The sequence below is a fragment of the Macrotis lagotis genome, chromosome X (genome assembly GCF_037893015.1).
Source record: "Macrotis lagotis isolate mMagLag1 chromosome X, bilby.v1.9.chrom.fasta, whole genome shotgun sequence".
Taxonomy (NCBI): Eukaryota; Metazoa; Chordata; class Mammalia; order Peramelemorphia; family Peramelidae; genus Macrotis; species Macrotis lagotis.
This window is the reverse complement of record NC_133666.1, coordinates 34,707,319-34,734,518: the sequence shown is the minus strand read 5'-3', so window position 1 is coordinate 34,734,518 and position 27,200 is coordinate 34,707,319. Positions and strand designations below refer to the sequence as shown.

The window sequence follows — 27,200 nt, the reverse complement described above, 5'->3', positions numbered from 1 at the left end:
AGGGTATTAAATGCTTTAGTAAATTAAGTTGAAGTGCAGAACTCTCACTAAAATGGTAAATCAAAATATATTTGACTGTTTCAATTAAAACTTTTAAAAGTAAAGTTGGACAGCCCTGCCATCGATGATAGAATATTAAATATAAAAGAGTGATAGGATATTGACTTGTCCCAGGGCAATTTCTAGCAGATCTTCATCAGAGAAAATGAGAAGATTGCTAATAATGGTAGGGTTCAGGATGGCTTAGTGGCTACATGATCAACTTTAGACTCAGGGGAAACTGTGTTCAGGTTCCATTGCTGACCTATGTGTGAGCCTGGGCACTTCACCTACCTTCATGGTGCTCCAGGCAGTTCTCTAAGACAAGAAGTCTTAACCGGGGTCTAGAAACCCCTAAGGAGTCCTTGGACAGATTCCAGGAAGCCTATGAACATAAATGGGAAAACCATGACATATTACTTAAAATCATTTTTCTGAGAATCGACCAACTTTACCAGTCTGTTAAGGGGGTCCTGGAAAAAGGTAAGAATGCTTACTTTTAGATTAGCAGCTATAACTGCCAATCTGCTTTTGTGGAGGAAATGCTCCATATGGATGAAATCCTAAGTCCAGACCTGATGAAGTTGGCAATGATAAACCAGGACATATGGGAAATACCTTAAGTATTGGTTTGCTCTCTTGTAGGTATGGATACACCTATTTGGGAATGAAGGATGGCCGAATGAAATTGGAAAACCAACAGAATGAAATTGAAGAGTAAGTAGAGTTAATAACAGGTCTCAGTAAAAAGCCAGTGAATTCAGAAGGAGCCACAGAGGAAACTCTGTCCAAATAAAGAACAGGTGACCTCTTTGCTTTGATGGACCTGGACTCCTTGGGCAGGAGGCTGAACCTGGTGAATTTGTTCCCTAATAATGGTAGTTGTTTAGCTTTAATATGAACAAGAGCAACCATGGGTTTTCCTTGGCTGACAAGTCGAACCTCAGTGCAGTAGGTCAAAGTGACCTTCTTGCTGAGAAGAAGACTGTGGTCTAGGTCAAACAGCTCTTCCTGCTGGGTCAGCTTGCCCTGATCTCAGGACTACCCATCCCCCTCTTTTTTTTAGGTTTTTGCAAGGCAAATGTAGTTAAGTGGCTTGCCCAAGGCCACACAGCTCCTGACTGCACCACCTAGCTGCCCCTCCTATCCACCTTTGAATTAAGACTTTGGCCTTAACATCTCATTTCAGACTAGCCAGGAAACAAATTTTGCCTTATTGTGGATTATTGTGTATGGAAGATTTTAATTTTGAGCTGCAGGAGATTGGGGAAAAACATGGGCTTATCCCTGTTTTGGTGTCTATGTTTAGTGGATATGTTTACAAATTAATGTGAAGTCAGAGTCAGACATTTAAAGGCTTATGAGGGAATCTCTGATGGGAGCAATGAATATAAATATTGCCATAGCCTGGAGGCAGTGTGTCATAGTGGATTAGGGGGGCTGTCTTCTGAGTTAGGGATACATCAGAAAGAGCATAAGATCTGGTGGTGTGAGAGGAACTGACTTCATATCTGTCCCTTGCATTTATTTGCTGTGTGGCTTTCCTTAAGTGAGCAAGTCACTTAACATTTCTGGGTCCTGGGTCTTTTTATTTAAAAATATGACTGGATTCGACTGGATATCTACTACAGGCATTTCTAATTCCAAATCTCTAATCTTATGAACCCACCCTCTCAGCAGCACCACCTGGTGCCAGTTGCCCCATCTTACAGTGGCCAGGTTACAAGCAACATGGTTCAGAAAGCTGTCCCCATCCTCTGGCTACAAGTGCTGTCAGAGCACTATGTACTCTTTTCAGTCATATATCATATTCCCACTTATATTTATCAAAGACATAATCTCCCCATTCTCCCAGTCAGTTAACAAGCATCTAACTATGCACTGATAGAGTAGCTGGGTGGCTCAGTTGATAGAGCATTGGGAGCAGAATCGGGAAGGATCACTTTTGCAAGTTCAAATACAGCTTCAGACACTAACTGTGTGACCCTGGACAAGTCACTTCACCCTGTTTGCCTCAGTTTCTTCATCTGTAAAATATACTGAAGAAGGAAATGGCAAACCAGTACTGTGTCTTTGCCAAGAAAAGCCCAAATAGAATATAAATAATTCAATGATAACATGAGCCCAAAACTATGCTAAATGCTGGGAATACAAATACAAATGGAAAAATAGTTCCTGATCCCTCAGGGAACTTAGGTTATCAGTTAAATGAAGGGATTGTGCCCTGTTGTTCCCCATGGGTCTCCTAGTCCCTAAAGGAGAGGGCTTTACTTGTCATAGGCAGTCAATAAATGTTTTCTGGATGACTGAACCTGATACCTTTTTATTTAACAAAACAAAACAATGCCCCCCCATCATAGTATTTGGTTGTTGTCTAGTATGATCACAGTCTAGTTCCTATTTGTAATATAATTTAGAGTTTTCACTTTTTCTATCTCTTTTTTTCTAAAGGTTTGAGCTCTTACATACTTTACATTTTGATTCTTCCCGGAGACGTATGAGCGTGATCGTGAGGAATGCCCGAGGTATGTGTGTTGAAGAATTGTGCTGCTTGTGACAATGTTTGGCCATCCTATGGTGCTTTGTGACCCCCTAGCAACTCTATAAACATTAGCTTATTTGAACTCTACAGCAACCCTGAAAGAGTATGACAAATATTAATATTTACATTTTGCAGATGGGGAAATTGAGTCTTAGGAAGGAAAACTCAGAGTAAATTAATAAATGAAAAAGTAATTATTAAGCACTCATTAGATGGCAGGTACTCTGTTAAGTTCTGGGAACACAAATATAAAAACTCCTTCAAGGAGTTATGTTCTAATTGGGGACATGTATAGGGGAGTGGTATGCAGGACTCGAATTTGAGTTTGGAAAGTTACAGGGACAATGACTCTAGGGAGTCATAGGAGGGTGGACAGGTACACTCTTTTCAGTAGCAACAGCAATAGCCATTTATTTAATTAATTAAATAAGCTAAGTAATTTAAACTAGAACGTGGAGAGAGTCAGCAAATGGTGGGGCTGAGAGGTGAGAAACAAAGTCAACCTGCCTACAGAGAGTGAGTGAGCATCGTGAGATGCTCCCTATCAGGACAGCAGGGCTATAGGGCAAGATTTATAGAAATGAAAAGGTCCTCTAGGACCTGATGTGATGGTAGCAGAGTGGTTCCACCTTGGGACTCAAAACATCATTTACTTAGTTTGCCTCATCTATATGTTTACTTTTCATTTAAAAAGGTTTATAGCTACATCAAATTTTTCATAAACGACTTTCATTTCATTGTTAATTTCTGATAGGTTTTAAGCTATTTGAGGACAAACAACTTTTGTTGTTTGTTTTATTTTGTTTTTCTTTCTGTTGGGGCTAGCATATTGCCTCTTACCTAGTAGGCATGTAATAAATATACCTTGAATGGAACTGCATTATTAATAGCTCCATGCCGGGGGTTTTTGTAAACCCTTTTCTCATACACATTTGCTGTTTTTTTTTTTTTTTATTCCAGGTGCCATATTTCTCTTTTGTAAGGGAGCAGACTCGGCTGTTTTCCCCAGGGTGCAAAATGACCAGATAGAACAGACTAAAGTCCACGTGGAACGCAATGCAATGGTAAGTGACCCTGAAGACCAACTCGATGTGGAGGTTTCCTCTTGAAACTCATTTTGATTCTGTATTTACTGAACTTCTTAGATGTAGAGAGGGCAGTGTTAAGGGACATTTTCTTTTTCCTTTTTCTTTTTTTTTTTTGAGTAACTCCTCTTAGTGTAGTTTTCTAGGATGGATTTGTCATTTTGGAGACTTAGCCAGACTCTGATAGTGCAATATTTCCTTCCCTTTTTTTGGAGTACTCAAATACTGATAGCAACCCATCCATGCCTACCCACTGAATACCATTCATGTCCTAGTCATTCCATAAGTTTGCCACAAGGTGTTCCTCATTTGTCCAGGGGGGTCATTCTTTGCTTTCTTCTGGCATCTAAAGGATAACAGTAGAACAGATTGGCTGTCCAGTGGCTACCCCTCCCTTTTGCTATATAGTCAGCCAATATTTTTAGATTTTTGCAAGGCAATGGAGTTAAGTGACTTGCCCAAGGCCACACAGCTAGGTAATTAGTAAGTGTCTGAGGCCGGATTTGAACTCAGATCCTCCTGACTCCAGGGCCAGTGCTCTATCCACTGTGCCACTTAGCCACCCCCAATCTTTTCTTTTTCCAATTACTTTTTTATGGCATTTATTACTTTATTGTTGTTGTTGATTTACTATTCATCATTTGCCAGGATCACAACTTTAACAGAATGAAACATTTTGTGTACTTAAAAAATTAAAAAATTAGTTTTTATTTAAGATAGAATTCTCATTGATTTTCATGTGAATGGGTTCATGTCTATTGTCCATACATGTAAAGTCCAGAAGCATTTCAAAGATCCTAAATTAGACCTGAGCTTTGAATGGTAGCCGGAGGCCACATTGTTGTTTGCTTCTAGGATGGATATCGAACACTGTGTGTGGCCTACAAAGAATATACTCGTGAGGAATATCGTGTAGTTAACCATCAAATCCTTGAAGCCAAGATGGCTTTACAAGAAAGAGAAGAAAAGTTGGCAAAGGTTTTCGATGAAATCGAGACTGACATGAATTTAATTGGATCTACCGCAGTGGAGGACAGGTAAATGAGAAAATGGTACAGGACTAAGAGTCAGGAGCCCTGGGTCCCAATTGTGGTTCTGCCAATTATTCACTGAATGACCCTAGTCTTGTCCTTCTCTTTCCACTCAAAAGTGGAGAGTTCAGTCTATTCTAGTTCAAACTTTTATCATTGCTTGCCTGGTCCATTGCAATAGCATCTTCATTTGTTTCCCTGACTCTGACCTGTCACCTGTCCAGTCCTTTCCCTACACAGCTTGCAAACTGATATTCCTAAAGCATATCTAAACATATCATTCCCTTACACTGTTTCAGAATCTTCAGTGCCTCCCTATTACCTGCTGGATTAAATGGAAATTCTTCCAGCTTATGTTTAAAGATTCATGCATTCTGACCCTCCCTTGCCTTTTCAACCTTGATTGATGTTACTCTCTTTCTTACCCTCTATGTTTTATACATATTAGAACACTGACTATTGCTGCTACACACTGTTCTAACTCTCACTTCCCTTGTCTGAAATGCACCTCCTCTTCACATCCTTCCCCAAAGAATCCCCGTTTCCTTCAAAGCCTCGGTCAGATACTGTTTCCTATGCTAGATCTCTTAATCCTCCATACTTGCTAGCACTCTCTCCCTCCTGCACTGCTTACCCCAGCAGAATGTAAACTCTTGTTGGTAGAGGCTATTTTCAGTTTTTCTTTGTGTCTGTAGCCCACTTGGGCCTACCATCTAGAAAGCACTTAATCATTATACCTTGAATTAAATTTATCATCCCTGAGCCTCATTTTCCTCCTGGGAAATGAGGGGATAGTACAATTAGATGACGTATCTTTCAAAGGACTAGCTACCTCCAATACCCAATGGTTCCAGGACTCTCTAAGCTAGTCCAACCTATGCTTCATCAAAACTCAGTCCCCTTTGTAATATGTAGTCTTGCTTTGAACATCAAAAGTGAAAAAGATCCCTGAGGTAATTCCTCTCAAGACAGTTCATTTCCTCAGTTAATTACAATGTAAGACAAGATGGGGAAGCAGCATTAATGAGGTTCAAAAGTGCTCTAGGAATTCATACTGCTCGAGAGCTCACTTTGGGCCTGAGGAATCAGGAAAGCCTTCTTTGGGGAAGTGACTTTTGTACATCGGAAAGGATTTGTATGGTGGTTGCTGGGGGTTGGCTTGGGGGTAAATAGTTGAATAGTATTTGAATAGCATTTTAAAGTTTCCCAAATACTTTCTATACATTGTCCCATTAGAAATCTATAAATAGGGAAAACAGTTATGCTTCTGAGGAAGACCCAGAGAGGTTCGGTTTCTTACTTGTTCAGGGTCATATAGCCTATAAGCTTCAGAGGGAGGATTTCAGACCATGTCTCTCTACCTTCAAATACCTCTGTGCCTCCCCGAATGGCATCAGTCCTTTAATACTTCTTTCAAACTAATGAAATGGAACAAGAGTCATATTTCTGTGTTGGTCAGAGTTTTATATAACCATATCACCTACTCAAATCATTGACGGTATTACTAAAGGTAACTTCAGGCCTCCAAAAGTGAGCGTCAAGCTTCGTGTTTATCCTGCCTTGGAGCTGACTTTTTAGACTCTTGGCTAGCTTCACACTTTCTGCTCTTTCTTATTATGAGGCAGACATATCAGCCCTTCCTATCAGAAGTAGTCAATATTCAAAGCAGACAGGCGAACGGTTTTGAAATGTGATAAGCTTCCCCATTTCATCCTGCTAAAGCTTAAGCAGAGCCCAAGTTCTTCCCAGATATTAATCCTCATTTCAGGCTTCGAGAATTCTACCCTTAGGTGTAGAGGAGGTTCTGTCCATTTTAATAAGATCCTCATCCTCCTGGAGGCAACCTGGCCAAGTAGATAGAGGGGCCAGTCTCAGAGTCAGGGAGATTGAAGTGCGGGTCCTCTCTCTCACATGTGCTAGCTGTCTGAAATGGAGCAAATCAGAATATCTGAGGGCTTAGAGCTGGATGGACTCTCAGAAACCATCTAGACCAACCTCCTCATTTTACAGGGGAGGAAACTGAGACTCAGGAACTTGGAGCAACCTACCCGCAGGTAAAGATCACAATATGATCAGATTTAGCATGGAAAAAGACTGCAGAGGCCAATAGTCAGTAACAATGGAGTAAGCACCTACTAAGTAGTGAAGAATATGAGGAAAGACATGACAGTCCCTGCCCCCAAGGAGCTTACAATGGAATGGGCTAAGATAAGATAGCACATAAAAAGAAGTTGTAAAATAAAATGTGTACCCTATGGGGACCTAATGAAGTCCTATAGCCTGGAGGGGAAATGATCTGAGGCAGGGTGAGTTTCTGAGGAGATATCTTCTGGCAGAAAGACTTTCTGGAAATCCTGAAATACATGAGATCATGGAAGTAGGTCATGATGAGGAGGTGAATTCCTTGTATGTCCTCCTGAAACAGAGGGTCAGAGAGCAACTCCCAGGTATCCACCCTCCAGGAAGGACACCAGGGGTAAGGGTTTCTGAGGAGGTCATCTAGCTCTCATTTCACAGAAAAAGGAAGGCTCAGTGTACAGAAGTGACTTGTCCAAGAGTCATGTTGGATGGTAAGTAGCAGAATTGGAATTCAGAACCAGTTCCTCTTGACTCTAAAGCCAAAGTTCTTTCCCTTGTACCACACTGTCTCAGATACTTTTGCAGGAATGGACTTTCAGAGCCCATCTGCCCTCTCATTTTACAGATTAGGAAACCAAGGTCATGGTCCACATAGTAGTAAAAGTGAGAGGATTTGAAGGAAGGACCTTTGATTCCTGAGTTAATTCTCATTCTACTGTATACTCCTTCCATTGTTCAGCAAGCATAAGCCCCTATTATGTTCCAGAGATGTTATACATTTCAGACAAATTGCCAGTCTCTTTTGGTGGATGGGGTTTTAAAATTTGGTGTGTTTCACCCTGATGAAGTCCATTAGGCAAGAACACTTCCTTCCCCAAACAAAGCATCATTTTATTTAGTATTGTTTGTAACCCTGGGGCTGAAGATGGCCTTAAGAAGCCTTGCTCTTCTTCCTTACCCTTCTAGGATTATAGTTCAATTCAGTCAGCCAGTTTTTACAGATTTCCAGAAATAGTGATTCTCCATCCTCCCTACTTATCCACTGGAAGTTCTTTTCAGGGATATGGAATTTACTAGTCTTTGTTTTCTTTGATCAGATAGAAATACAGGAGAGACTGAATTAATGAAATTAGCTAAAATGGCAGTAAGATGGATGTTTGCTGAATTTCCAAATATTTGAATGAAGAGCAATGGGTGTTACTTCTATTTTGGTTATACCATAATATATCACAGGAGCTGTCCCTTCATTCTGAAAACCACAATTAATTTTAATTTGTTTAATCAATAAATGAATGACTTATAGTGCTACAAAACTGGGAATAGGGGAAAGGGGCAGTCATAGGGAAGGATACAAAGGAAGGAACAGACAAGGTACAGTCTCATGACTAAAAAGTGAATCACAAGATTAAAATAAAATTCATGGAATTGATGTTGGCAATGACTCTGGAAATCTGGAGGGGGAAAATTTGTGTTTTTTTCCCTCTTAGGCTTCAGGATCAAGCAGCTGAGACTATTGAAGCCTTGCACAAGGCAGGTATGAAAGTCTGGGTGCTCACTGGGGATAAGATGGAGACTGCCAAGTCTACTTGCTATGCTTGCCGCCTCTTCCAGACCAACACTGAACTCTTAGAACTGACCAACCGGACAATCGGAGACAGTGACAGGAAAGAAGACCGTTTGCATGATTTGCTGATTGACTACCATAAGAAACTGATATATGGATTCCCTAAACGTAGAAGCATCAAAAAGTAAGGAAGAAACTAGCAGATAGGCTTTTCTTCTGCCGTTGGTTTCATTTTCTCTTTGTTTGCCATTCTTTTTTCATCCTTCAGAGATAGTGGGTACCTCCCTATCCCATCTGAAAATACAATCAATTTAAATTTTCATAAAACTTTAAAAAGAAGCAAACTGCATAAGACATTTTGTTCATCAGCATTCAATGTCAGCATTAAAAGAAAAAAATGTTTTTAAAAATGTTTTTATAGCTTCTTATTTTTTAATTTAAATTTACTCTAATGGAGGCATGATTTCAGCAGCACCTAAAGTGATGGAGCAAATACAAATCAATGATTACCCATTTTAAAAAGTTTAGTTCTTTATTTCACAGTTATTTTCAGTAATTTCCTTCCCCCCATCAAACCCTCACTTCTCATAGATAGAAATAGTAGGGTGGAACCTACTGATGCAGCAACCATGGTTGGCAGCCTATGTCATTCCGCATCCATAGTCTCTCCCTAATGAGAGAATGGAGATGTGTTTTATCATCTATTCTCCAAGACCAAGATTAGTCATTATCACTATTAAAAGTTTAATTGTTTTTTAATACTGTTTTCATTTACATTACTGTTTGTCCTTGTATATATTGCTCTCCTCATTCCACTTTGCATCCCTTCATTTGAATGATTCAATATTTCTCTGAATTCCTCATATTCCTCATTTCTCACAATACAATAATATTCCATTATGTTCACATATCAGTTTGTTCAGTCATTCTCTAAATGGTGGTCACTGAATTTATTGCTACTGTGGGAAGTAAGTTATGGACAGTTTAGTAAAAATCAAACCTTAGTTTCTGACTCTGACTTTGCCATATATACTCATTATTGGGATTACTGTTTCAAAGGTTATGAACTGTTTTTACTTCCTTTCTCAAATTATTCCAAATTGCTTTCTAGAATGGTTGAACCATTTGGCAACTCTATCAACAGTATGTTAACATGCCTATCTTCCCACATCTTTTTAGATATTGACTTTTTCTATTATTACCTTGTCTTTTAAAGGGCGTGAAGTGAAACCTCAAGAGTTGTCTTATTTTGCATTTTTCTTAGTATTTGTGACTTGCAACAACTTTTCTTATGGTACTGATAGCATGCATTTCTTCTTTTTAAACTGTTTATATTCTTTGACCACTTATCTATAGGGAAATGGCAATTAGCATTATCACAAATTGAAGGAACTACTTAGAGTAGTCTCTTGAAATCCTTGAATTCAGAGGGAAGCCAATGTCTTATAAGAAGTTAATAAAAATTTACTAATTTTTCCATCTGCCACATTCATTAAGAGTCAGCCTTCCCTCAACCGTGTTCTTGATTTAGGTTGGCCATTTTTAATTTTGTTTCTCCTGTTTTAATTCTTCTTGCATAGTCATTCAATACCAATAGCACTATACCCATAGTAATGTCTCACTGAGTGTCACACTTTGGGCATCTGTATATCCATCCAGAGGCTCCAGATCTCCCCTTTGGGTCTTTCAATATATGTGTAGATAGATAGATAGATAGATAGATAGATAGATAGATAGATAGATAGATAGATAGATGAGAGAGAGAGATTAGACATGTAAAGTCTTTAAAAACTCATATTTTTTTTTCTATTTTTTAGAGGATGGGGAGAACATCAAGAATATGGATTGATAATTGATGGGTCTACTTTGTCACTTATATTAAATTCTTCTCAAGAGTTCATTTCGACTAATTACAAAACTATCTTTTTGCAAATTTGTATCAAGTGCACTGCTGTTCTCTGTTGCCGGATGGCCCCTCTACAGAAAGCACAGGTAATTATGACCGTGGAAATGGCTTTAACTCTTAGTGCCTGCCTTGGGGGTAGAGTGATAAAGAAGGATTCAGATCTTACCTGGAATATACATTTTTCTTCCATGTTTTCCAATAGGAATTACAATCAACACTCATCTCTCCCACTTCTTCTGGCTCTTTCACCTCTGCTTTTGAATGTGAACCTAGACAAACCTTTTGATTCAATCATCTGTTCTGTCTGGCTATGGTTCAGTTTCTCCTTCCTTTCATTGTCAGAACTTCTTAAATGAGTGGCTTTTTCCTGCTGCTCCTCCTTTCCTTTCCAACCACTTATGACCCTATAACCTGGCACTCAAAGTTTACCAAAACTCTACTCCCAAGGGGACATCAATGACCTCCTTGCCCAGTTCATTGGCCCTTTCTCTGCTTTTGTAACCCATTGACCTCTCTGCTGTATTTGACACTACTGAACGTACCTTCCTTCTAGAAATATGCATTTTTCGTGACTTCTAGTTCTCTTCTCTTTCCTATCATCTCCTCTTCATGTTTTCTTTGTTATTGGCTCCCATCCTTCCCTCAGCCTCCAAATGTGGACTTGCCCAAAATTGAATCAAGAGCAATGAATTTGGAGCCAAAGACTTGGAATCAAGTCCAAGTCTTACCATTTCTGCCTATGCGATCTTGGTCAAGTCACTGGTTTTGGATCTCAATTTTTCTTGCATTTTAAGTGAAGGGGTTGAAGTAGATGACCTCTGAGATCCCTTCCAGATCTAGGTCTAAAATCCTATAAGTCCTTCAGTGGGGCTCATCCAGTGTCATGGCTGTAACAATCATTTCTGAGCAGGTGACCCAGATTTCTACTGATGACCTAAGGCTCTGTCTCGAACTGCAAATTGGATGTTGTACTGTGATTCTGAGCTCATTATGTCTGTGGCTGAATATATGTTCTTAGCCCCCAAATCTACACTTCTTGACTTCTCTTCCCTCACACTCACTTCCTGGGACTAGGTGAAAGTCATCCTGACATTACTTTGCTCAGTTTTTGCTCCTATCACATTCTCTTTTCTATCATTTTTCTACATTTCATACTTCCATCTCTTAGACTATAAGAACATTGATTTGAAATGACCTTGTCATTTTTCACTTTGGGTGTATTTCCTGTGCCTTCCACCTTAAGAAATTTTTGTTGAATTGTATTCCTGTTAATGGTACCTTCATCCTTCCCATCTCTCTGACTTGAAACTACTTTTGAGGGCAGCTAGGTGGTGTTGCACTGGAGAGGACACAGGACCTGAGTTCAAATATGGTCCAAGACTTCTGATACTTTCTAGCTCTGTGACCTTGGGCAAGTCACTTAACCCCATTGCCTTGCAAAAATAATAAGAAAAACTTCTTTTGATTTCACCCTTTTTTATCCATATATCCAGTCACAAAGTCTTACTCCTTCCAAATGTTTTGCATATTTATCCCTTCTTTCGATTCCCACTGCTTTCTCTCTAAACTTGGTACTTTTCATAGATTAGGCCAACCTCTTCATTTTATAGATAAGGAAACCTTGGTGGAAAAGTATTGTGAATTGTCCAAGGTCATATGGTTAATTAGTTACAAAACTAGATTAATAGTTTAATAATTAATAATAATTAGCCTGCGATAAGTACTTTGCAAATAAATTCTCATGACAACCCTGATGGGTTGATATTATTATCCTCATTTTACAGTTGAAGAAACTAAGGCAGACAGAGGTGATGTGACTTGGCCAAGGTCATACAGCTAACAAGTCTTCAGTTCTTTGACTTCAAATTCATCTTTCTTTACTGTACTCCCCCCTCGTGCCGCCACTTCAATCCCTCCTTGAGACTCATCACTTTGCCCATATCCCATTTCCTCCTAATTAACCATATGACCTTGGACAATTCACAATACTTTCCCACCAAGGTTTCCTTATCTATAAAAATGAAGAGGTTGGCCTAATCTATGAAAAGTGAAGTCTAAGGAGAAAGCAGTGGGAATGGAAAGAAGGGACTTTGTGTCCTCCAGGACCTCTCTTCTATATTAGCATTTCTCAAGTCACTTAACCTCTGTTTTCCTCACTTCTTTCATCTGTAAAAATTGGGATCATAAAGGCAGGGTGGTTACAAGTATCAAATAAGACATGTGTCTGACATCTAGTAAGTGTTCTATAATAATAATAATAATAATTATTATTATATTATGTATTATAGTCCTCACCTCTCCATCCCTATCTTTTCTCCTCCAAAAGTAACCCTCTGCTCTATCTAATCAAGATAGGTGGGCCTCTAACTCTTCCCCAAATGTTGATTGTGCTCTTAACCCCTTGTCCTTGGAGTGTCCACCCCCTTGCTCTAGTAGGGGTTAAAGTATTATATTAAGAGTCAGAATGATCTCAGTTTAAATCCTATTCCAGATAAATATTTAGTAGTTGTGATATTTTGGACAAATCCTTTCACTTCTCTTGGCCTCAGTTTCCTCATTTGTAAAATGAGAGGCATGAGCCTGTCTGTTTGCTTTATCATATCTGATTTTCTTTTTTTTGTACCTAAAGATTTTATTTATTTTGAATTTTACAATTTTTCCCCTAATCTTGCTTCCCTCCCCACACCCCCCACAGAAGGCAATTTGCCAGTCTTTACATTGTTTCCATGGTATATATTGATCCAAATTGAATGTGATGAGAGAGAGATAATATCCTTAAGGAAGAAACATGAAATATAAGAGATAACAAGATCAGACAATAAGATATCAGTCTTTTTTCTAAATTAAAGGTAATAGTCTTTGGTCTTTGTTCAAACTCCACAGTTCTTTCTCTGGATATAGATGGTATTCTCCACAGACAGCCCCAAATTGTCCCTGCTTGTTGCACTGCATATCTGATTTTCAAGGTCAGCTAAAATTCCTATTGCTCCATGATGCCTTCCCTTCCCAGATTACATTGACTTGTTCCTTCTGGAAACTCAGAGGGATTGTTGTCTGGTTCAGTCTTCACAGTAATTAATCATTACTCTCTGATTCCATATTTTCTATTGTCTTATTCTTTGACACCTATGTGTCAGTACTCTGGCCTGCCAGAGCTTGAGAGTCGTAAGCATTGCCTTTGGCAACCATGGAGCCACTTCCAAACCATAATGATGGTTTTATGGTTTTATGGAGAAATCAACTCTTCCATGAATTTTCACCTATTTATGTCTTCAGATCCCAACTACATTCAGTTAGCCAATTAAACATTTATCAGTCACCTCTTATGTGGCCAGCGCTGTGCTAGATGCTGAGACAAACATGGGAACAATATGCCTCTCGGGGCTTAGTGGATAGATAAAACACACACACACACACACCCATATAGGCATGTTTATGTGAGAGAAAGGGGAGTGTCCAGGAGGAGGAGGAGATTGACATTGTCAAATGCCGCAAAATGGTCAAGAAAGATGAGGACCAGGCAAAGGTCATCCGATTGGCAATTATAAGATCATTGGTGAGTCTGGAAAGGGCACGTTTAAATGAGTGATGAGGCTTGGATACAGATTGTCCTGTATTTAGAGACAGCAAGAACAGTGGAAGTAAAAATACTGTTTGTCAATAGCTTTGCTAAGGAGTCTGTCTAAGAAAGGGAGAAGAGATGTAGGATGATAACTTGCAGGGATGTTAGGGTCCAAGTAAGTCTCAAGGTAGTTTATAATCAAGCAAAACTTCCCAGAAGCAGTGTTAACAACAGCAATGCCATAAAAATCTACTTTAGTTCCAAAATGCCATCTGCCTTTCATTTCCCAAAATGAGTGTCTAGTCACCTTTTTAAAAGGGATGTTTTTGAAAGGTCGGGGAAGAAATATATGCATTTATTTATAGGCATCAAGGAAGGAATCTATAGATAGGAGAGATAGAAAAGTGGGGTGGCCAATGGTAGGGGCAATCTTTTTGAAAAGAAGTAAAAGCATGAGTTCAATGGTCCTTCTAAGGTGTGGCCTTGGAAAAGAGAAGAATCAGCCCTTCATCAAAGACTGGAGTAAAAGGGGTAAGAAGTGGGGATGACTTTAAGAGGTCGTGAAAAGAAACAAAAAAGGGGAGGAAGGAGGAGCTTGTGGCAAAACAGGACGGGAATAAGCATTTATATGTCTCCTACTATTTGTTGGGGACTTTGCTTAGTGCTTTACAAATATTGTCTCATCTCATCTTGAACACAACCTTTCTAGGTAGGTTCTGTTATTCTCAATTACTTGGAGAAACTGAGGCAAACTGTGATCATGTGACTTGTTTGTGATTTTCTTACAAGAAAGGACTTCACTCTCTTCTATATTGTTATTTTACTGCCTAGACTTAGGTCTTCATTCTGGTAGCTTCATTCTGGATATAGAAGGAGATATATACACATAAACATACACACATGTATATATCTATCCACACATATGTGGATGGATGGATATAAATATCTTGGTTGATTGAATTGATTTTTATTTTTAAAAAGTGTTCCAGGCTTGAGAGAAGGTTCCTTACTGCTTGGGTTTGTGAATTCTGGATTCCTTTTATCAACCTTGATAATTTTTCTGACATTGCACTACAGACCTTTGTCTTAGATTGTTCCAGACAGAAGTACCCTAATCTTTTTAAGCTGTGTTCTCTTGTGGAAGCGAGAGTTCTTGATCTTTCTCATGCATGTCTCTTGCTGTGATTTCTGGCTCCAATTTGTCTGGCTTTGGGCTTTCACTATGCCTAGGCAAAATATAGCAGGGTTGCTTAAGGAGGATTGTAACCTGTCAAAGACCCATTTTGTTTGACTTGTTGAATTTTTTTTGTCGCCTCTCTTTGCCTTGTTTCTGTCATCCTTACTAGTTTAAAGGCCATTGTCTTTGACAGAAAAGGCAAATGATAAGGGTAAATAGGTCTCTTTTCTTTTCTAAATTAGTAATCCTAAAAAGCAATAATGATAATGACTTTTATTTAGCACCTACTGGATGCCAGGCCCTGTGCTGGCACTTAACAAACATTCTCTCATTTGATCCACACAACAATCGTGGGAAGTAGGGGCTGTTATGATCCTTATTCTACAGCTGAGGAAATTGAAGCAGACAGGTGAAGTGACTTACCTAGGGTAACCCAGTTAGTGAATATCTGAGGCCATATTTGACCTCAAGGCTTCCTGACCTCCAGCCTTAGCACTCTCGTCTCTGCGCCAACTGCTGCTTCTAAATAACTGTCATCTGCTAACATTTCATGATCTCCCTGCTGCCCACCCCCACAGGGTGGGCCTCTACTTCCACTTCTGTCAAAAGTTTTTTGATATTTGACTTCTGCCTACCCAATCCCCTGCCCTCCTCCTTAGTTACTTAAATCTTCCCACTGAGATCCTTTGTAAAAGGATCTGCCAGTTTGCCCCCTTCCATGGCCTTCTTCTCTGGTCACAGTCTGCTGTCCTTTCATATTATTCTTGCTGAACCTTCTTCTTTGTCCTCACCATTAGCTCCAGACCCCCCCATTCCCTTCTGCTCTCTGAGTCTATTGCTGCTATTGAGGCAGCTAAGGAAGAGCACTGTCTCAGATACTCCTAGTTGAGTGATCCTAGACAAGTCACATGACCTCACTCTGCCTCAGTTTCTCCAAATAAATGAGAATAATTATAGCACCTACCTTGAAGGTTCTTGCCCAAGATATAGTAGGAATCTTAGAAATGCTTATCCCCCCAACATACATACATACATACATATATACATACACACAGACACACACACACACACACACACACACACACACAACCTCCCTTCCTGTATTAGCCAACATAAGAAGACACTGTCCTCCACCTTCGAATCCCTTGCCCTCTTATTCTTCCAATAATCAACTTAACTTTTCCATGACTCTTTGTCACCCACACTCTGCTTTTTCTGCTCCTCCTCCAAATCCACAGCTTACTACTATGGGCAGATATAAAGTTGTGCAGCCTACATAACAGTATTTGGGCCCTCACCACTACATGGCAACTCTTCTATACATTTCTTACCACAAACAGTTCAGCCATCTGGTGTAAGCCTTCTGGCACTATAATGGTCACTAAAGAACTTTTTATTATCACGTTTGATGGTCTTCTTTCTTTAAAAAAAAAACTGAACTGGGAGTGGCTAGGTGGTACAGTGGATAGAGCCCTGGCCCTGGAGTCAGGAGGAACTGAGTTCAAATTTGATCTCAGACAGGCAATAATTACCTAGCTGTGTGACCTTGGGCAAGTCACTTAACCCTATTGCCTTGCAAAAACCAAAAAAAATTGGACTGATGATATTTTTTCTTTTCTAGTCCTGCTGGTCTGTATCTTTAAAAGGTCACTGACAGTGACTAAGCCAGTCACATATGCTAATGTGTTCTATACAGATTTGTGCTTTTTTTTTGACTTGAGGCCAAACTCTTCACTTAACGTCATAGGCTCATTGATCCTAAATGAGCTGGAAAGGACCTAAGAGTCTTTTAAGGTTAATGCCCTCATTTTGCATATGAGGAATATGAGGCACAGAGAGGTTAAGCAATTTGGCCAGGGTCATAGTTGGTAAGTATTTCTGGCAGAATTTGACTGCAGTACCCTACTCTGTATACTAAACCACATAGCTTCATATAAATCAGATTTGAACTCAGCTCTTTCCCGACTTGAGGCTCAATCAATCAACAAGTGTTTATAATTTGCCAACTATATGCCAGATAAATCTACATGTCCTATCCTCTGTACCATTATGGTGTCAAACTCAAATAAATATGAATGTCTATGGTTACATATTGACTTAGAAAACCACAAATTAACATTAAATATGTCATATTTTTATTTATCTTGTGAAACATTTCCCCAATACATTTTAATTTGCTTCTAGCCAAAGGGCCAAACCATACCTCTGCTCTTCACCTCCCTGCTAAACATTTTTATACTTTTCCAGTATAATGATCATTTTTCAAAGAAAACCGAAGTCCCTCTTCCCCCCCCCCTTTTTTTGGTGCAAATTTGCTTTAAAAGTCCTTTTAAAAATTTTTTAACGGTTTTTTCTAAGTATCAGCTTGCTCTGGGCTCTTGCCTCCAGGATGTTATTTTTACAAGGAAATGCTACTCCTTTGTGACATATTTTATGCATATTTCTTGCAAATCTGAGCTCATTACACAGCCCCCTGTGTGACCACATGGGTTTCCTTGGGTGCTTTCCACTTATCTTATCCGTTGGGATCATTTAAAATTACATTTACAGAAATCTGCTTTTCTCCAGTCGTGGGTATTCATCTGGTTACTTCCTACTGTTTCCTTTTATGACTGGGGCTAAGAACTCCAAACTGCCATCACTACTTTCGCCTACAGTTCATGTCACTTTCACTTTGCCACTTCCTTGGTTATCAGCTGTAGGTCCAGCTAGCAAGCCACTACAATGGTTCCTCGACATCCTAAGAGATGCAACCAATAGCTAGACAAAGCAAGAATGTTTTAAATGCTTGGCTTTTAGCTACGGACTTTGAGTAGATGTTAAGATTGTCAACATCCTCCATAACTACTCTTGTCTTGCCTTTTTTCTGGGTTTTGTGATCTTTATTCGAACAATTATCATTCATATTCTTCATCTGGCTGACCAATCTACAGTATGCTCTCACATCACCATTCATTGCCTCCACTTTTCTCTCCTTTTATCCTCTCTCCAGCGTTCTCTATTGTTACTTACACATGTTGGCTTGAAATTTCCATTTAGTCATTTACCTTATTGATTGACTTTGCTCTGCTGGTACTCCATCTCTCAGAACTGTTTCTTTTGAAGAAGGCATGCCCTTCTATGACCATTTCAACTGTAATTTTGATTCTACCGAGTTTCAGGGTAACCCCTGGAGCAGTATTTCCCTTTTTGTTTATGACCCATACGTTTAATTGGAATATAGAGATATACTTAATATAATCTTGCTTTATAATCAATTTCCCTCTGTAGTATCCTCTGACTAGTCAAACAAGACCCAGATCAGTTTTTAAGTGGTGATTCACACTAGCTGCCTCTGTAATGTTATTTTGCCTCTATTCATATTTTCACAGATCTGATTAATTAGGTGGCATTCATCTACAGATATTTCAGGTCACAAATGTTGTTACTAACCTTTTTCCCAGTTATCTTCCCCTGTGAATTATTTGCTACCCCTTTCAGTATTATTTTTCTTTTTTCCACTTACCTGGCCCATTATTGCATCTGGTTTTACGGTTTTATCTGAGCACTTTTCTCTCTCCTTCTCTATTTTCATTTTAAAACTGTCTTGATCAGATTAGTAAACATATTCTGTATTCTCCTGAGATAAGCAGTTGTCTCTCATTCCCCTATTTTATCCCATGGTCTAGAAAACTAGATTCTGTTCTATCACGTTATTTATGTAGTCAGCTGTTCCCTTCTCATATCCTCTTTTCTCCAAAGTCTGAACTTTCAATTAACAGAAGTGATGAAATCACTGGCTGTCTGAAGCCCAGAGCCATTTAAAAAATAGTAAATGTCAGGGATTGAAGGGGTAGGGGGGCTGAATGGGGGAATGAAAGGAAGGAACCCTTGTCAGTTCATGTTCACAGAGTTCACCTTTTAATTGTGATTGAATGGGGTTATGTGTGCCACTTAGTATCAGTGAATTCATTAAATTTGGGCCAAAATTAAGGTTGCAGCCAATCTCAACCTTGTATAAATGATTCTTCATCTTTCCAGATCTGGAGAGAACTACTTTCATTTCTATTAGTCAGCGAGAGACTATAGAGACTAAACTTTTAAAAATCCCCTTTAGCTGCTGAGGATTTTCTTTTTAATCCTCGATAGGGTTCTGGTCACCAGGAGTTGATGTGGTGAGCATTGCTCCTAAAAAAGATGAGAGTATCCACAAAAGAAAAAGGGCATGCCTATTTCACAATTTTGCCTGTGATTGCTTCTCAGCTGAACTGTTCCAAATGATTTCAGATGCCACTTCAGCCTTGTAAACCATGGATTGCCTCTTATTATTCCAAAATCACACATTCATATTTGGATTCTTCCCTCTCTCCCTTCCCTGGTGTAGGACATGACTCATCCTTTTCTTCTTATTCTGGGTGTTTCTTTTCTATATCCTCCCAAAGAAGAACTACCCAGGGAGTTTTATCTTTGCAACCCATGAACTCAGTTACCATCTCCCATGGAGTTCTCCCGTGGAGTTCCCATCTAATGGAAATGAATATTCTTCAAGTAATACAGCTCACAAACCATCCATGAAACCAAGAAAAAAAATCCATCTGTATGTACAAGAAAAAGTGTCATTTCTATGCCAGATAAAGGGTTTGAGAATTTGGACAAGTCTTATATACATAAAGCCAATGGACAAATTTTGGAGGACCCTTCGAGCCGACTTGAAAATCTACACCTGAAAATTAGAAATGGGCAGGTGTATGCAGAAAATTTCTTTCTTTGGGGAGACTCTTAGTTCACATGTATAAAATGCAGATCTGTGCTTTCACTATAGTTCCTACTCATATCAACTTTGTCCTTTATCACTTTCTTATTTGTAAAACTTTAGATCGTCAAAATGGTGAAAAACATCAAAGGCAGTCCAATTACTCTTTCCATTGGCGATGGTGCTAATGATGTCAGTATGATCTTGGAGTCCCATGTGGGAATAGGTAAGCTCTACCCTATATTTGCTCTATTAAGTATTTCTACAACTACTTTTAATATCACTGCCTCTGTGGAGTTTTTTGGTTAGCTATCTTAAGTCATCACTAATGGAATTGGTGGTCTGCAACCTTGAAAGGGCTGTTCGAACAAGTTTTAATTGATTTTTCTACAGAAGATTGTATGTTGGGGAGTGGGGGAGTGGTGTATAAGAAAGGCCTGGTCTAACTGCCTGCAGGCTGCCTGCCCAGAAGCTGTCAGTAGAGGAGATGAAGAAAAACTGCTCCCATTTCCCAGGTTGGCCCAGAGTTAATCCTGGCTGGGGCCCTTAAAATCAACTGGAATATTTCAACGTAAGAGATACTTTTCTGGCTCTGTTGGCTTTCATACTAGGAGGAAATTACACTGACCCAGCTGCCCACTCTCCCTTTGCTGTCATATTTAGTAGGGATTCCTTGGATATTTTTGTATCACATTCCCCATCTAAAAAATTATCAGTATTTTTTGCATATAAGTTCTTCATTATTTTTCTTTCTTTGTGATTAATGGAATAATAGTATTGTTTTTATTACTAATAATAATGACAATAATGATGATGATGATGTATGAGAGATTGTATAATGCTTTACCAAGTATTTTCCAAGAGGTAACTCAGTGGATTCCTCCAACCTTGTGAGATAGGAAATACAGGTATTGTTATTCTTACACAGAGATGAGAGAACTGAGTCTCATTGCTGGGACCTGTCCAAATGGCAGAACTAGAATTCCAACCTAGGTCTTCTGAGGCCAAGGTTGGTCTTACTTTCTTCAAAAACAATTTTTTTTAATCCTCTTTATTGATGCCCATTTTGTATCCCTTTTTCTTCCTCAAGACTTCACCTCCTTACCCAAAGTAAAATTTTCCCTTATAACAAAGAGCAAATCAAAGCAACACATAGACCATACCAGCCAACTGTGCATCATTGTTCACCTACCACTTCTTGGTCCTGGAGGGCACTTTACCCACTGCCTTGTAGTTGGCCTTAGATTGAAGACCTCTACAGCTACAAGCTCTGAGGAGGCCTGGTAATGGAGAACTGTAGAAAAGGTTTTAATTTTTTTTCTTCCCATCTAGGGATTCTCTGGCTTAATGCTTGTCTTCTTTTTTTCCCTCCCTCCATTCAAAAGAGTTTTAAAAAACAGTCCCTGCCCTCAAGGGGCTTACATTCTAGGGGATGAAATGGTATGTGCACAGCTGAATAAGGCAAACTACCTTGAGGAAATTTGCAGCACTAGAAACTTGAGGATTTAGGGATAGATTTCCTACAGGAAGTAACCCTTGAGCTGATCCTTGAAAGGAAAGTAAGGATTTTTAAAAACAAGTGAGGAATTATTTTCAAAATGTTGGAGGTCACTAACTCTATAATCCTAAAAATTATTGAAGTGCCTCCCTACTCTCACAAAATATTTCTGTTTGGGGTTATAACTACTGATACTTACCATATTAGAAATGAAAACTGATAAATGAATAGAAATAGATGGAACACTGGATCTGGAATCTAGAATCCCTTAGTTCAGATCTAGTCTCAGATATTTACTAGCTCAGTGACCCTGGACAAGTCATTTAACTCTGTATGTTTCAGATTCCTCATCTGTAAAATGGGCGTATTATCAAGTGCTTAACCCAGTGCCTGATATAGCAGTGATGTTTGTTCTTCATTCTTTTTTTTTTCTTTTTAGTTTTTGCAAGGCAATGGGGTTAAGTGACTTGCCCAAGGTCACACAGCTAAGTAATTATTAAGTGTCTGAGGTCAGATTTAAACTCAGGTCCTGCTGACTCCTGACTGTGCCACCTAGCCACCCTTTGTTCTTTGTTCTTGAAGACCATAACATCAAGGAGATGATGCCCTGACAAGCACATGAATTGACTTTGAATGAGGGGGGCTGTGCTAAATCACCCAGCCTCATTTTCTCCTCCAGAGCCATCTGGGTCCAGTGGCCAGATATGGATCAGGATAACTGGAGATGGTCCTAGATGCAAGGCAGTCAGGGTGAAGCAACATGTCCAGGGTCACATAGCTAGTAAGTATTTGAGGTCGAATTTGAACTTATGTCCTCCTGTCTTTGGGGTCAGTGCTCTATCCACTGTGCCACCTAGCTGCCTAAAGTATGTCTTATTGATTTAAAATAGATGCTTATTAAATAGCTATTCAAGTAAATTTAAAATATTTATTAATTCATTAAAAAGATCAATAATGACTCTATTACATGTTAAATAATGTATTTTAATGAAAAAATATGTTTTAGAAAATTATTGTGAAGAGTGGCATTATGTTAATATTTCTGAAAATCTCTCATGTTTGACTTAATAGAACACAGCTGGATTCTCCTAGTTTCTTCTGCAGTCAGTCTGTCACAATATGTTTTGAAGTATGTGAAGAGAATTAGTTGGGCAAGGGAGGAATATTTTAATAGATAAATAAAGTCTTGGTATCATGAAAATCTGAAGAAGGGAATGGCAAACCAGTCTAATATCTTTGCCATGAAACTACCACAGACAGTATGGTAATAAGGATCCCCAGGGTCTCTCATACTTTCTACCGGTACTTTTTTTTTTTTTTTTTGCAAGGCAAATGGTGTTAAGTGGCCTGCCCAAGGCCACACAACTAGGCAATTATTAAGTGTCTGAGACCGGATTTGAACCCAGGTACTCTTGACTCCAGGGCCAGTGCTTTATCCACTGCGCCACCTAGCCGCCCCTTCTCCCACACTTTCAACCACACTTTGAGGACTGCTGGTCTAGTGGGAAGAGTCATGGACCAAGACTTAGGTCCCAGATCCCATTATGGGCAAGTCCATAATTCCAACAGCTTAGGCTTCTTTTTCCTTCCATTCCAAAATGTCAACTTTCTGAGTCTCAGTTTCCTCATCAGAGAAATTGAGCTGATAACCCTTGGATCCATGACCTCACAAGGCTATGGTGTGGAGTAGTTACTTGAAAATATGCCATCAGTGTGAGCTGTGGTTGGTTATTAGAATTGGCTCTTTCTGAGGTGAACCAATTCATCAAATAAATTATTTTCTTTGGTTTTACAACATGATAGACACACACAGTTAAAAACAAATTAACAGAGCTCGTGGCTTTCCTGGTTGGTTCCCATGTCACTTATTCAATCATGAGATCAAAGAAGGGATGCAAAGAAGAAGCTCAACTCGGAAACAAGGACATAAAATGTGGCCATTGATTTTGACATAATACATGCCCAAATCGATAGCTTGATGTTCTACAGAATATATACTGCATGGTGATAACCTATTGTTTTTTTTTTAAAGGCATCAAAGGTAAAGAAGGTCGCCAAGCTGCAAGAAACAGTGATTATGCGGTTCCTAAGTTTAAGCACTTAAGGAAACTGCTGCTTGCCCATGGACATTTATACTATGTGAGAATTGCCCATCTGGTGCAGTATTTCTTCTATAAGGTATGTGGGCAGGTGTTTGTCATTTATCTGGACATGTTTAGAGCACCTTCAGCTTTCAGGCTGGGCAGAGGCTTGACAGAAAATAGATTTCGGCTGCCTTCATCTGTTAAATAGAGGCTGTTTGCACTTTTTACTGGATTCATTACTCAGCTTTGCTATAATAACAAATAATGTGCATTGGGGTTCACTAATGGAGCAGAAGCCAGAGATTGGACATTCAGTTTGTCTATAGTGTTAGTAGCAAGCAATGCAAGTGATTCTCCTTTATCCTGTTTTGACTTTATCTCCATCATGGTTGATGCTGAGAAGGGGAGAGGAACTGAGAAGATTCATCCACCAGAGCAGCTCAAGAAGAGACTTAGATGTTTTCAGAGTGTTTGCTCTATCGATCTACCTATTTAAATAGGACCTTTGTGTGTTGATCACAGGTATCTGAGTCCCCAAATTCTGGCTGATCTCATTGCTCTGCTGCAAAATTCAAGGTGTATTGTTCTAACACTGATGGTTTTAATCATAATAGACAAATGATTAACCTTGAGAATATCAGTGTAAACAGGGCCCTAATTCATGAATGTGGTCATTTTTCTTCTCCGGACAGACAGGAGCTGGTGTTCTGGCCAACATAAATCCTGCTGCCTGGTCTTTTGTCTTCCCTTAGCAGCAAACAGAACAAGAGAATTGATAGCATTGGTGGAGGAATGAAAAAGGATTATGTCCCTGGAGAAAGAGCTTGAGGGGAAAACATCATTACATTGTGCACCTTGGTTTTTCTTTTCTTTGTATTTTTCTTTTTTTTGTCGACCCCTAATCACACAAAAATGGATCATATTCATGGGCCATATTTAGTGCATATGGTACCTGACTCTCTGTCGCACAAGGCAATGGGTCAGAGGTGGAGTCTTGTGATATTTCTGTCCCTGAAAATAGGATTGATTTGATCTATTTTGGAACTCTGACCAGCAATTCAAGTAGCTGGGTGATAGTGTTCTGTTGAAGGGCCTAGAATGAAGCACTAAAGTCCTTTCTCTTCAGGAAGAGATGAAAGAGAATATCTGTTTAAATTTATTAATTTATTATTTCAGCTGAGCCTGAATTTAGGACAGTAGTCAAACTGGAAGGTGTATATTGACTTAGAAAGCCACGAATTAACATTTTCCAAGTTTCATTGTATTTTAATTCATTTTGTCTAATATGATCCAGTGACATTTTAATCTAGTCCTGTAGGCATTAATTTAGTGAGATCCCAGTATAGAAGGTCCCCTTCCCCGTGCAGATCAGTACCTGTTCTTCAACGTGGGGTTTTAGATCATCACCTAGGGGCCCTGAGAGGTTAAGTGACTTGCCTCTAAGATCATATAGTCAACATCTGTCAGAGGTGAGACTTTGAGTCCAGGCTGGCTCTCTATCCTTTATGTCAAAATATAGGACTACTTATTTAAAAATAAAAAATTATCTTGTCAACTACTCACTTTAAGAAGAAAAAAAAACTTATTTATGCAGAATGGACACGTTAGGACAGAGCTCAGCTCTAATAACATCCTCCTCTGATGCCTTATCCTGATTGTAGGTGCCTATTGGCTATACATGTCAAAACTGGCAGGATTCCTGGAAAGATAAAATAGCTGAGATACCCTTGTTTGATGAGACTTTGGTCATTATTACTATCAGGAGAAGCATACAATGGGGAGATCCATATGCATATACGCATGCATATATGTATGGATATGTAGGAAATCCAACATCTAAAAATGTTTCCATGGATGGTAAAATGCCCATGCCTCTCTCCCCCTAATGTCTGCTTCTGTTTTGATGGGCATCCCCTCAATTTCCAATTCTTTGCCACCACAAAATGAGCTGCTATAAATATTTTTGTCTATGTGGGTTTTTATTACCCTTTCTTGTGATCTCTTTGTGATAAAGACCTAGTTGTATTGCTCAAAGAAAGAGTATGCACAATTTCATAGTCCTTTGGGCATAATTCCAAGTTGTTCTACAGAAAGGTTGGACCAGTTTACAACTTTGCCAGGAGTGTATTAGTGTCCCACTTTTCCCACATCCCCTCCAACATTTATCATTGCCACTTTCTATCATATTAGCCAATCTGGTAACTGTGAGTTTTGGTACCTCAGAGTTGTTTTAATCTGCATTTCTCTAATCGATATTAATTTAGAGTTTTTGCATATAATTATATATATATATATATATATATATATATATATATATATATTATGTATATTTCCTTTGTATCCACTGCACTGCAGCCATCCCTTCCCATTTGAGTGCTTAGTTGAGCAGAACCATTCCTGACACTGAGTCTCTTGTCCTGACATCTCTCCTTTCCTTCAACATCATTGGATCTTAATCAGCAAGGCTTTGGCCCCTAACCTGCTAGGGATGAATGGAAATTTGGAAATGCCCTGTCACCAGAACTGGGTGTTCATTGTTCTCCCCTATTTCACTAAGTGATCCAAGCCTAAGGGGAGCCTTATATGTTTGTGGCAACTTTACTTGTTGAAAAGAAGTCACTGACCTTTGACCTTTTGAGAGGTTCTGCTGAGATGTGGGAAATGGTTTGATTATGGGTTTGTCTCTTCCTATGAAGTTGTTTCAGTGTAATGCTGCTAAAATATTGACTCCTGGGACTAGAGATGACTCATAGGCCCAGAGATAAAAGAGAAAGAGAATATATGCTTCCCTCCTCACTCCATTTTTCATTTTGTTTTTCAGAACCTTTGTTTCATCCTACCACAATTTTTGTACCAGTTCTTCTGTGGCTTCTCCCAACAGGTATAATTCAGTATGTTTTTACATAGCATGTTCGTTCCAGATTTTTCTGTAGTTGATCATATTTTACTTGCAGTGAAGATGTCAAGAGAGGCTTGCCCTCTCAACATATCTCATGAACTCAACTCTTATGAATGTCATTGTTTATTAGCCATAAAGTTTTAAAGGTTGTCATTTTCTGCATGATTTCTGGTATCAGCAAATGTTGCTATCTTTGCTCCAGTAACTTCCTTTGCAGTCAAGCCTCATTTTTGACAGTTGTTTGATATACCCAGTAGGAGGTAAGACAGTATTTTGATTGCTTTCTTTCTCATCCTTCCATAATTTGCATTATCGAAAACCCAAATTAAAAACATGCTCTGATAATCCTAATACTTACAATTTAATGCTGCATTAAATCCAGTCTCACCTAGCCATTGCTTCTTGTATGGACTGTCTTGGAAACGTCATTGGAGATAAAGCTCCACTCAACAGATTTGAACTGAGTTCACCCTCAGTCTTGTTTATCACTCAATTCAATTCAATTCAATTATAATAAGCATCTGTTAAACACCCATTATGTGGCAGGCTCTATTTTGGGGAATACAGAGACCAGAAAGAGCATGTCTCTGCCCTCAAAGAGCTTCTACTCTAACTGTGGTCCCCAGATAAAGACTTGTCTTAAGGTACTTCAAATTTTCCAATCTTCAATTATTATTTTTTTTATCTTTAATGGTAGCTCAAAATAGTATGTCCCTGTGGTAGTTATATTTTTGGATCAATCTGCAATGAGAAAAGGAGAAGCAAATTTGCATGTTGGTTAAGCCACTGAGTAGTATTGGTAGCTGTCTTGTGTAGCTCTGTTAACCTACTTCACTGGTTCTGGCAAGGTACCCTGCAATGCTGCTGTGAAAATTACTTCCTCTGCAGGGTGAATGTCATTTTTCCTTCTTCCTTTCAGTAGGAATTTTGGTTTTTCTAGTTGCTTGGCAGGCTGTTTTTGTTGTTTAAAGAAATTTATAAGATCATAGGATTGAGAGCTAG

The 27,200-nt window shown here is 39.1% G+C and overlaps 1 protein-coding gene across 5 annotated transcripts in view; it reads left to right on the top strand.

Moving 5' to 3' along the window:
- ATP11C (ATPase phospholipid transporting 11C (ATP11C blood group)) overlaps positions 1-27,200 on the top strand; it is a 220,489-nt gene that overhangs the window by 151,422 nt on the left and 41,867 nt on the right. For all 5 annotated transcript variants that reach the window (XR_012472009.1, XM_074204121.1, XM_074204120.1 and 2 more), the window contains exons 15-23: positions 685-756; positions 2,491-2,564; positions 3,542-3,645; positions 4,522-4,703; positions 8,264-8,524; positions 10,158-10,332; positions 19,841-19,943; positions 23,248-23,393; positions 26,121-26,180. Coding sequence is in view for 4 of the 5 variants with exons in the window: in XM_074204121.1 (XP_074060222.1) it covers positions 685-756; positions 2,491-2,564; positions 3,542-3,645; positions 4,522-4,703; positions 8,264-8,524; positions 10,158-10,332; positions 19,841-19,943; positions 23,248-23,393; positions 26,121-26,180 (1,177 nt within the window). In the remaining variant the exon portion in view is untranslated. The remainder of the gene's footprint in view (positions 1-684; positions 757-2,490; positions 2,565-3,541; positions 3,646-4,521; positions 4,704-8,263; positions 8,525-10,157; positions 10,333-19,840; positions 19,944-23,247; positions 23,394-26,120; positions 26,181-27,200) is intronic.